The following is a 12,534-nucleotide window of genomic DNA, read 5'->3' on the forward strand; positions in this document are numbered from 1 at the left end:
TTCATTTAAAAAAAAAAAAAAAAAAAAAAAAAAAAAAAAAGTACAATTAAAAAAGTAAAAGATGAAATAAATTAACATGCATATTAAAAGCCCCTCCATGTACCTCTGTGGTGTACTTGAGGCTCTCCTTCCCGCAGATCTGCAGCAGACGCTCCTGCTGAATGTCATTGGCCAGCGGTTTGAAGCGGAACTTGGAGCATCTGGAGGTCAGCGGCTCAATGATCCTGTAGAGACAGCAGCAGTTAGTCTGTGCAGCAGCAGAGGCTCATGGGATTGCGTGGTGGCTCACACTGACCGGCTGACGTAGTTGCAGATGAGGCAGAAGCGCGTGGTTCGAGACTCTTTCTCCATGGTGCGTCTGAGAGCCGCCTGAGCCGCGCCGGTCATGGAGTCCGCCTCGTCCAGGATGATGATCTTAAACGGAGGACAGGGCTTCCCGCTGCGGGTCAGAGAGCAACACGCGCTCAGAAACCACTGCGTTCGGTCAGTGTGAGACTAGGGCTGGCTCCATAACCGATCCTAGCGCAGTTTTTATTTGAAGTCAGTGTTGAATCTCAATCTCAATGTGTGTTGACCTGATCATCACTCTTTTGTGTGTTACACACAATCTACTAAATATAGACAACTTCATTGTGAAGAAAAACAACAAATGTAAAAAATAATAATACATGATCATAATCTATGACAAAAAAACTATTATGAATTAGGTTAGAGGATAATTCAGCAGTAAAAGTTACTGTAGAAAAATCATGAGTGCACAATTTTATTAGTGCTGGGGAATGATTAAATCACATCCAAATAAAAGTTTTTGTTTATATAATGTACTGTGTATATTTATTATGTATATATAAAGACACACATAAAGTACATATTGAAAATATTTACATGTATATATTTATATTATATATTTAATATAGTGCTGTCAAACGATTAATCGCATCCAAAATAAAAGATTTCGTTTACATAATATATGTGTGTGTACTGTGTATATTTATTATGTATAAATACAAACAATTACAGCATATATTTTGAAAATATTTACATGTATATATATTTATAAATTTATTTCATTATATTTTATATTATATATAAATATATTTAATATATAAACATAACATTTTTCTTAAATATATACATGCATGTGTGTGTATTTATATATACACAGTACACGCACACATATATTATGTACACAAAAACTTTTATTTTGGATATGATTAATCCTGATTGCTTCAAGCAATCTTAGGTATATTTTATAAAGAAAATATATTTGTATAAAGCGGATAGTTCCGGTGCTTGATTCTGATTGGCTGAGCCGCGTTCAAAGCTGTTGTAAATTACTCTACAAAGTAACACACCTTTGTTTACGTTTGTGTGTTGCTCGGCAACCACTTTGTTGCAACCACAACTGTTTCTGAGGAACTACATTGTTTGGTGGAAGAATACTGTTTTTATTAATATCATTACACTTTATTTGTTCTGTTTAACTCCGCTTCGCGTCGTACTTAACAACGCCCCTTAGCTGTTATAAATTCACTGTAAACCACGGCTTCACGGGGCTTATTGCTTTAATAATGCAATGCTAATCGACATAGCCCTTTATCACTGTATATAATACTATCATATAATACTATCATTCTAACAGTTGTATTTATTTATGCTTTTGCTAATTGATTTGTTAGTTCTTATTTTATTACTGACTGTTTACTTGTCTTTAACACTTTAATATTTTAAATGTATATTAGTCTAGTTGTGTTTACGGTGGTATTTTTGTTAAAAGCATAGGCAAAAGTTCCTCTTGTAGGCCTGAGTGTTCTGTAGGCTGCTGATTTGTGCTCGTGTTATTCAGCTGCAACAGAACGCTTCGTAAAAACACAGAATAAATGTTTGACTTATTTTTATCTTATTGGAATGGAAACTAGGAATCTCTAAAATTCAAATGATACCCATCGCTACGAAGCGTGACTCACTCGAGGCGTGTTCCGGCTGCAGTCAGCTGGGCGAATCTCTTCACCTTCTCTCGGACCACCTGTATCCCTCGTTCATCAGACGCATTCAGCTCCAGGACTCTCTGACGGTACAGCTCCGGTCTGAACACACACACACACGATCATGTCAACACACACACACACACACTCACAATCATGTCAACACACACACACACACACAGAGACACACACACACACACACACACACACACACACTCACGATCATGTCAACACACACACACACACAGAGACACACACACACACACACACACACACACACACTCACGATCATGTCAACACACACACACACACAGAGACACACACACACACACACACACGAGCAGGTCAACACACACACACACACACACACGTTTCTGAATCAGCATCAGCAGGCCTGTCGCAATAATCAATATATCGACTTATCGCACAATATATGTACATGACCTCAATCATTTTTGGTGACGCAATATATCGCCCATTATATTTACATAAAAATTAATGTCACCATGTTTTCTGCATTCATCTCACGCCTGTGTCTTTCGCAGCTTCTCGTTCAAATTTAAAAACGCTTCTACAAACAGCTTCATCTGCAGATATGGCCTTGTTTAGGGATCTGACGCACATCTGAGTGCTGAGTAGTGCTTGTGTTTTTCAGCAATAGTGTGCAGCTTTCATTTACAGAGAAATGAAGGTCAGGGAAAAATCTGTAAGTTCTTTGTGCATTTTTATTTTTTCTACTTGTTACTTTGAATTTTTTGTTAGAAAATGTTTTTAGTGCTATCAAACGATTAATCGGAAAATAAAAGTTTTTGTTTACATAATATATGTGTGTTCTGTGTATGTTTATATAAATACACACACATACAGTATATATTTCAGAAATTTTTTTATGTTTATTTATTAAATATATTTATTTATAATATAAATTATATGAATATAAAAATAGACATGTAAATATTTTCAAAATATATACTGTATGTGTGTGTATTTATATAAACATAATATACACAGAACACACATATTATGCGAACAAAAACTTTTATTTTGTATGCGATTAATCGTTTGACAGCACTACTATTTATTCAAGCTTTTTTTAAGGTATCTAATATTTTGATACTTAATTCCCATGACCTAAATATTCTTAAAAATTAAAAGTTTGTTGTCATTTGGAAGTGTGTAGGCCTTCTTGCATTATTATGCTGTTACATTATGATTATATATTCAGTGGCATAAATGACAATAAATTTGCTTATCGCAATTATTTCTGGGGCGATGTATCGCACAACAAAACGTTGTTATCGTCAGGAACACAGCGGGAGATCTTACCCATAAAGCTCTCTGGCGGCCGCTAGGATGGTGGACGTCTTTCCGGTTCCAGGAGGGCCATAAAACAGCAGGTTGGGCAGCTGCAACGACACTTTAACATCACTGTACAGTATATATTTATTCAATGCCATGTCAGCATCTTAGGTTATAACAAATACAATAAAATCCAGCAAACAAGTTATATCACACAAGATTTTTTACATTAACGTATCATACAAATTCTAAAACTTTTCCTGGCAAAATAATACTAAATAAATCTTTAAGCGAGTTCACTTCGTAAAAGAGTTTTCTACATACATTAAAATGTTTGACAGAAAGGGGAATCTTGCAGAACATGCATTGAATAGAGTCTTCACCTTTAGTCAGTCTTCGACATCTGCTAAATAACACGATCAAATCTAGTTTTAAAGGATATTAAAAGTCTGTTTGAAATCTCCGGATGGATTTCACTACTGTACTCATTCAGCACAGATCGTTTCAATGCAGCTTTACAGAGATGACCGGGAAAATAAGAGAATCAAGACAGACTAGTCATCATTCAGATCAGTTCAATAACTGTGTAGAGTTGATCATTTATGAAATGAGTTGAACTACAGAAGAAAGCAGACATTATTCAGATAAATTTTTGGTCTCAGTTGGTGTCAGTGAAGTCAAATCAATTAATATTTAGAATTACTTTTTATTTTGATATTTTCAGTTTTCATATTACTTAATTTTAGGCATTTTGTTGTTGTTTTTTTGTGCTTAATTCAGTTTTAGTACTACAGCTTGAATTAAAAGTCTACATTTTGCCTCGGCAACTAAATAAAATAGCGAACAATTCAAGTTCTATTAATAATACTTCAACTTAAAACAAAAATTGTAACTGTCTTGGCACATAATTGAAATAAATTTAAATTTTTGATAATTTTTCAGCACTTTTTGTTCTTATATTTTCCATTTTCATTTTAAAATTAGTTAAAGTTTTAGTTATTTTGTTGTGTGTGTGTATGTTTTTGATATCCGTTTTTTAATAAATTTAGTACTTAAACATAAAAATTAGAAGTTTTGCCTCGGCAACTGATTGCAATAAAATAAGTTTTACGTTTTTTATATTTTGTTTTAGTAATTTCAGTACTTCAAGTTCAACTAAATTAAAATTTAGACATTTGACTTGGCAACTAATTGAAATAAAATAAGTTTTTTTTTTAATACTGTGTTTTAGTACTTAAAGGGGTCATATGATGCGATTTCAATTGTTCCTTTCTCTTTGGAGTGTTACAAGCTCTTGGTGCATAAAGAAGATCTGTAAAGTTGTAAAGACTAAAGTCTCAAATCCAAAGAGATATTCTTTATAAAAGTTAAGAGTTAGCCACACCTACCTAAAACGCCTCGTTCGAACACGCCCCCACATATCTACCTCACTATGTGGAAATTAGGGATGTATGTGGAAAATAATGTGTTTTTTTAACTTTAAACCGCATAAACACATTTCATTACACCAAATACACAAAATAATGTTCTTTTTAGCAGCATCATATGACCCCTTTAAACTAAAAAGTAGAAATTTTGCCTTGGCAACTAATTATAATACATAAATATATATTTTATTTATGTTAATGGTTATTTTATTTCAATTGTTGTAAATATGTGTGCTTGTTTTTTTTAAATATATATTTAGTGTATGATGACAGAGAGGAAGGAGCATAGCTCTTTTGGGATCAGGCTGCTGATTGGTTGTGAAATGTCATGTGATCACCGAGCGTCACGCACATCAGCGCCCTCTAGAGACTTCTTCAGCACCGCCACCACCTCCTCCTGGAAGGCCACTTCATCCACACACTTCGGCCTGCTGGAGAGAGCAGAGAAACACCCATCAAACCAGAAATACAGTACGAAACACACACCGGAGCCAAAACACAGGCTACACACACGACTAGTCAGATGTTTCTGAACAGTAAGATTTCTGATGCTTTTTAAAGAATTCTCTTCTGCTCACCAAGCCTGCATTTATTTGATCCAAAGTACAGCAAAAACGGTAAAAATTCGATTTTTTTTTTTTTACTATTTAAAAACAGTTTTCTATGTGAATATCTGTTAAAATGTAATTTATTTCTGTGATGCGCAGCTGTATTTTCAGCATCATTACTCCAGTCTTCAGTGTCACATGATCTTCAGAAATCATTCTAATATGCTGATTTGCTGCTCAAGAAACATCTCTGATTATTATCAATGTTGAAAACAGCAGAGTAGAATTTTTTCAGGTTTCTTTGATGAATAGAACGTTCAGAAGTGTCTGAAATAGAAATCTTCTGTAACATTATAAATGTCTCTATCATCACTTTTGATCAATTTAAAGCATCCTTGCTGAATAAAAGTATTATTTTCTATAATTTCCCCCAAAAAAACAAAAAAAAAACATTATACTGACTCCAAGCTTTTGAATGGTATATGTATAATGCTACAAAAGCTTTTTATTTTCAGATAAATGCTGATCTTTGGATCTTTCTATTCATCAAAGAATCCTGAAAACATATTCACATAGAAAACAGTTATTTTAAATAGTAAAAATATTTCACATTTTTACTGCTCTTGCTGTATTTCTGATCAAATAAATGCAGGCTCGGTGAGCAGAAGAGACTTCTTTAAAACACACTAAAATGTGTTTTAAAGTGTGTATATGTGCAGATATGATGAAGCCTCACTATTTCTCCACCCAGGGCACGGCCTTCTGCTTCTTCTCTCCAGCTGATGAAGAGGAGGATGAGGATGCTTTCTGAGCTTTAACACTCTGTGACGAAGACCCTTTCAAAAACGCCTGCATTTCTCCTCCTGTCAACAACACAAACACACGCTTCAGATAAAAAAAAAAAAACTCTTATTTATTAGTAATTATGATATTTATTGATGATATTTTTCATTGTGATTATTTATCTGGACTTCATCGTCGTCATTATAGTCAGAATTCATCTCGTATCTCCATTCAGTCGCTGTTTCCGTCCACAAACGCAAAACTATCGTTTGTTAGACGCCCTCACCTGACGCTGACGCGAAGAGAAATCAGAATAAATCACTTTATGATCAAATAAACGCGAATCAAACTCTTCTGGGGTTGTTGACAGTCCGCGAGCCGCGTCGGATTCCCGCCAGATGCGCGGATGATGACGTCGGCACGTTTACGTCACTGGCGCGCGCCGCTGACGTGAGTGACAGCGGCTCGTGATCACGTGATCACGCTGAGGGTTTCGATCATATGACGCTTGTTTATAATCATAATAACAACATTAATATTATTCGTAATGCTAGGAATATTTATTTCGAAGCCAAATGATCGTTCCGTGTTTATAAAATGCATTATTTTTGGACTAACCAAACTCGACCTAAAAAGTTGATTTCATTTTTTTTGTATAGGCTTTTTACCATAGACTGTATAAAAACAGCTTTTTACTAAAGATATTATTACAAAAGAATAGTGAGCACTTACTTCTGCTAATGAAGAAACCTTGGGAGGAAGTGACAGTGACCTAGAACAAGGGTTTTGAAATAAATAAATATAAATAAATAAGAAATAAATAAAAAAAATAATTAAATTACTACAACAAATGATTAAATTATAATAACAGTAAAATAAATGAATAGATTGAAATAAAAAAATAAATAAAATAAAAATGAATAGATTAAAATAAAAATAATAAAAAGCAAATTAAAGATATAAAGTGTAATAACACAATAGCTAACTAAATATATTCAAATTAATTAAATAAACAAAGATTGAAATTGTTAAATTGATAAATTATGAAATATATTTTAAAAATAAATTATACTATAGTAAGAAAATGTATAATAAAAGATTAAAATAAAATAAATGCATTGAAATAAATAAAATGTATTTATTTTAACAATTTGTGTTAAAATAAATAAATTATAATAATTAAATAAATAATACAAATATTAAAATAAATTAAATTAAAGATAAAACGGATACAATAAAAATTTAAATAATATTTTATTAAATAAAAGTAACTAATTATATTAGAAAATAAATTTGTGATAAAAATAAAATGAATAGATTAAAATAAATCAAAACTGATTAAAATTCATTTAAGAGTTAGGTTACAATAAGCACATAAATAATACATATAACAGTACAGTACTATAGGAGTAGAAAACAACCTTCTTCGTAGCATATTAGATTAAATGTGTTGCAGTATTGTTCTATATTCCTGCTGAGGGGAGCGATCTGCGATCGGCGTCCCTGCGCTCCGGTAGTTTTGTCTGACGTCATTACGTCATCACACTCGGAGCAGTTTCACGGCAGAGATAAAGCGAATTTAAAAAACTAAAAATCAGTGTCGTATTTTAAATCAAAATCACGGAGTGTATCCATACAATTGTAATTTATAAAAAAAAAAGCACAGGTGTCAAACTCTAAGCGTGTTCTTTCTAATGTATATTTCATATTTCACATTATTATACTCTCTAAATGTGATATATATTGTTATATCTATTGTTTTATACTTATTACGCTGGATTTTTCCTGCTGACGGAGTGATCGGCGATCTGTTAGTTTGCCTGCGCCGCCAGTGCGTCATTGCGTCATCACACGCACAGTGTTTTTGCTTCGTCTCTTTCAAACCGCGGAGAGACTCTTGCGTTTACACCCTCGGTTTTTTCCTCTCGGTTTGGACTTTCGCGCTTCATCCGATGCTCGAGCGCTCGTGGTGGATCTCGAGGAGCGGCGCGAGGCTCGGTGACGCGGGGCGCGGCGAAAGCGGAGAGTTTTCTGAGGCGTTTTATTGCGCATGTTCATGAACCGCCCGAACGATCGCGGATCAATAAAACACCGAGATCTGATCGAAACACGGCGGAACCCGACAAACCGATCCGCTCTGTGACTGGAGTCCCAGCGAGCCGAGTCTGATCGCGCCGATCGATACCTGATCGATATCTGAGGAGATGCGCGCGCACTGATCGCCTCAGGGATCGATAGCTGATCGATAACACATGCTGGAGCTCCGCTGCTGTCTGGAGGATGCGATGGTCACATTAGGCAGGTGTGCTCTTCCTCCTCCTCGGATCAGGTGGATGTGAGACACACACACACACACACACACACACATCATGCAGGCTGCGCCCTTCCAGTATGATTTCTACAGTGAGGAGAACGCGCCCAAATGGAGAGGACTGCTGGTGCCGTCACTCAACAAGGTGAGACAGCTGTCAATCAATCAATCAACATACACGACATCCGTTATATCGGTTCATGCATTCCCCGGGATTCGGACCCCCGACCTTGATGTTGCGAGCGCAGGGTAAACATGACAGACTCGTTTATTTGATCAGGCCTAGTGCTGATACCGATATCAGAAGATTGAGTGACCGATATATGTGACCCTGGAGCACAAAACCAGTCAGAAGAGTCCAATTTTTGAAAGCTTTCCATTGATGTATGGTTTGTTAGGATAGGACAATATTTGAAAATCTGGAATCTGAGGGTGCAAAAAAATCTAAATATTGAGAAAATCATCTTTAAAGTTGTTCAAATGAAGTTCTTAGCAATGCATATTACTAATCAAAAATTAAGTTTTGATATATTTACGGTAGGAGATTTACAAAATATCTTCATGGAACATGATCTTTACTTAATATCCTAATGATTTTTGGCATAAAATAAAAATGTATAATTTTGACCCATACAATGTATTGTTGGCTATTGCTACAAATATACCCCAGCGACTTAACACTGCTTTTGTGCTGCAGGCTCACAATTTTATCGATTCTAGTTTAGATTCCAATAAGATAAAAATAAGTCAAACATTTATTCTGTGTTTTTACGAAGCGTTCTGTTGCAGCTGAATAACACGAGCACAAATCAGCAGCCTACAGAACACTCAGGCCTACAAGAGGAACTTTTGCCTATGCTTTTAACAAAAATACCACCGCAAACACAACTAGACTAATATAAATGTAAAATATTACAGTGTTAAAGACAAGTAAACAGTCAGTAATATAATAAGAACTAACAAATCAATTAGCAAAAGCATAAATACAACTGTTACTGAACCGAATTTCAGGTACAGAACTAATTAAAAGTTTAAACAGTCATGTTTCTTTTGCTCTTTCATTAACATTAATGACAGGCAGCGTGTTTATTAGGCTGCTGTCTCTTTAACACCGCACGCACGCAGATCTAAAAAATACTGTACACAAGCGTTTACTTTCTCATCTGTTTACGTTCACTTAAGACAAAAATGGCTGTGTTTATGATGATATACTGATGTAATTTTCTGCATACTGGTCGCTAAAGATTAGTTTAATGTTTTAAATCACATTAAAATGTGAACGCAGGAATCGTTAAGCAGAATCGGTTCTAGAATGGAATCGGTTTTTGATACCCAACCAAGCGTTTTCTTTCTCATCTGTTTACGTTCACTTAAGACAAAAATGGCTGTGTTTATGATGATATACTGATGTAATTTTCTGCATACTGGTCGCTAAAGATTAGTTTAATGTTTTAAATCACATTAAAATGTGAACGCAGGAATCGTTAAGCAGAATCGGTTCTAGAATGGAATCGGTTTTTGATACCCAACCCAACCGATATAATGAGATGCACACAAAACTGATGATCGGTATCGGGATTGTACCCAATAATATTTACTCAAAATATTGCGCTCTATCCATTCAAACCGTCAGTAGATTTTAAAATTAGACAGAATGACGTGCTGATAACCGATAATCACTAATGTAATACAGTTACAGAGCTTTTGCGGGTTTTCAAAACATCTTAATTTGCCTTTAAAAGTCTTAAATCAGAGCAGAAAGTCAAATTCGTAAATCGTGGCATTAAATGTTGCATGCGCTGCAAAAAAAATCTGATGTTTCTGTTTCGTTTCCCAGTGCAAATATCTGAACATGCTTAAGTTGAGACACGTTTACCGGAGATGCACATGTAAAAAGTCTTGAGGAATTGAACAGAATGAACAAATGTCTGTCATTGACGAATGAAAAAAAACTTAAGTTGATTTTAATGCTGCGCTTATTGTCAGATATTTGTTCTTAGAGCCAGACGATGATATCAGTACATTTATAACAATATAAAGCAGTTGAGATTTACTGTATATAGTATCAGTTTACGAGAGTTAATGTATGAATGCACATAAAATTGGATATAATTATATATGCAACTTTGTATAAAAAGCTGGGTGGTGATGTAGTTACATTTTGTGATGAAATAATAAATCACGCAGTTGGGATTTGCTATATAGTAAGTTGGATAGTTGGAAATTATTAATTTGTTATGTGGTGATATTGAGACTTGTGTCATTCTAACAAGCCTAATTACTATTTGGTGACGTGTATTGCTGGTAAATGATGCATATATAAATGACGGAATATATGCACAATGATTTGAGGAATGTCTTATCGATGCATATCCGTTGAAAAGATTGTCAGATGTTGAAATGGCTCAAGCTGATGATCTCACATTGGCTGACTATCGTGTGAATATGGGCCTGTCACTACTAATGATGATCTGTTGTGCATGAGATCTGCTGCGTCTGTGTTCATGCTCAGATTTACAGCTGCTGATCTCGTGAGGCTCTCTGCTGTGCGCCGATCCAAAATGGCGGCGCTCTGGATGCAGTTTCAGCTCGCGCTCACTGTGCTTGGCAGCTTCTTGACGTTTCTTGCTGCTTTCTGTGACGCTGAATCCATAGCAACAGCAAAAGGCTGCATATTTGCCCTCATGCGAAATCCATCAAGACGTTTTTAACTAAAACACATAGAGTCCATAATTCATAATAACGCTTCCTCCAGTGAAAAAGTGCATCTGCTGTTTTCTCTCGCATCAAAATCCAGCCACATATTAGTTTAGAACTGTTTAAACACTGCTTGATCTGTGCAGATTTCTCTCCTGATTCAGACCAGAACACTTTTTCACTGGAGGAAGAGTTATTATGGATTATGGACTCTATGTATTTTAGTTAAAAGCATCTTAATGCTGGATTTGTTTCAGCTTTTGTCTTCTCCAGATGTTAACTGATGGACTGGAGTGCTGTGGATTACTTGTGGATTATTGTGATGTTTTTATCAGCTCTTTGGACTCTCATTCTGACGGCACCCATTCACTGCAGAGCATCCATTGCTGAGACACTGATGCAGTGCTACATTTCTACAAACCTGATGAAGAAACAAACTCATCCTGATCTCAGATGAACTGAGGATAGATTTTTTAATTTTTTAAGTGTGCTGTTCCTTTAATTTGTTGATCACATGATCCTTGATCTCAGCGTCATGTGATGTGTTGACCTGGTCAATCAGCTGATATCTGGCCTCGTTAAGATCATCAGCAGTTGCTAAACGTGTCTGATCAACAGAAGAGTGTCTGTTCTGATGTTTATTGACAGTCAGTGGATGATGCTCATCTTCAGTTTTTAGCTACGGTTTAGTGTGCGTCTCATTTATTGTTATTGAGTTGAATTTGGAGGTTTTGTAATGAAGATTTTTTAAAGACGGCTCATCAAGGCTGCATTTATTTGATCAAAAATATAGTAAAACCAGTGAAACATTATTACAAATTAAAACAGCTGTGTGAATCTCTGTTAAACTGTAATGTATTTCTGTGATCAAAGCTGTATTTTCAGCATCATTACTCCAGTCTTCAGTGTCACATGATTAGGGTTCGACCAATATGTTTTTCAGGGCGATGCAGATACTGATTATTAAGTAGACCAATAACCGATATTTTGAACCGATATATATGTCTGGTGTAAAAATTATAATTAGTGTCAAAATTAAGAATAACAAGGGTTCTGAGCACCCTGCATAAACATTTTGTAAAACTTGAAGTAAACAACAAAATAAATAAATGTAATAATTCCCTGAAGATTTCTAAGCTAATACAATGTATGTGTAATAGCATAACCTCTCATAATTCCTCATTAATTATTTTCTGATGGCTAAAACATAACCTACAATAGTAGAGGTGACTATTCAATTCATCATCTAATGCACATCAGTGGATTAACTTAAAAAAGCAATGTATATAATAAGGCAATTTCTATTAGTTTTAATTTTCAGTACTGTGCAAATGAAGGCATAAAACATTAATTTAATTTATCTTTTAATCAAATGAGAGTTAAACATTATTTTTTGGCAAACAAAGGGGTTTACTATTAAAATTAAAACATGGAAGGAATAGCAGATTGTGTGATTATTCTTTTAAACTAACGTTGTAATAAAC

The 12,534-nt window shown here is 34.8% G+C and overlaps 1 protein-coding gene across 2 annotated transcripts in view; it reads right to left on the bottom strand.

Annotated features, from left to right (window-relative positions):
* The window catches only part of rfc4 (replication factor C (activator 1) 4), a 12,724-nt gene extending 4,335 nt beyond the window's left edge, over nucleotides 1-8,389 (bottom strand). The window contains exons 1-7 of one of the 2 annotated variants that reach the window (XM_016519528.1): nucleotides 8,228-8,389; nucleotides 5,996-6,122; nucleotides 5,064-5,142; nucleotides 3,312-3,391; nucleotides 1,968-2,087; nucleotides 296-439; nucleotides 104-224 (exon numbers count right to left, since the gene is read on the bottom strand). In XM_016519528.1, coding sequence (XP_016375014.1) covers nucleotides 104-224; nucleotides 296-439; nucleotides 1,968-2,087; nucleotides 3,312-3,391; nucleotides 5,064-5,142; nucleotides 5,996-6,114 — 663 coding nt within the window. In that variant the 5' untranslated portion in view covers nucleotides 6,115-6,122; nucleotides 8,228-8,389. Of the gene's footprint in view, nucleotides 1-103; nucleotides 225-295; nucleotides 440-1,967; nucleotides 2,088-3,311; nucleotides 3,392-5,063; nucleotides 5,143-5,995; nucleotides 6,123-6,328; nucleotides 6,474-8,227 lie in introns of those variants that run through there. The other variant, XM_016519526.1, reaches the window with a different exon arrangement.
* Nucleotides 8,390-12,534: the final 4,145 nt, after the last annotated feature.

This window comes from Sinocyclocheilus rhinocerous, unplaced genomic scaffold, assembly GCF_001515625.1.
Source record: "Sinocyclocheilus rhinocerous isolate Xijiao unplaced genomic scaffold, SAMN03320098_v1.1 scaffold2164, whole genome shotgun sequence".
Lineage (NCBI taxonomy): Eukaryota > Metazoa > Chordata > Actinopteri > Cypriniformes > Cyprinidae > Sinocyclocheilus > Sinocyclocheilus rhinocerous.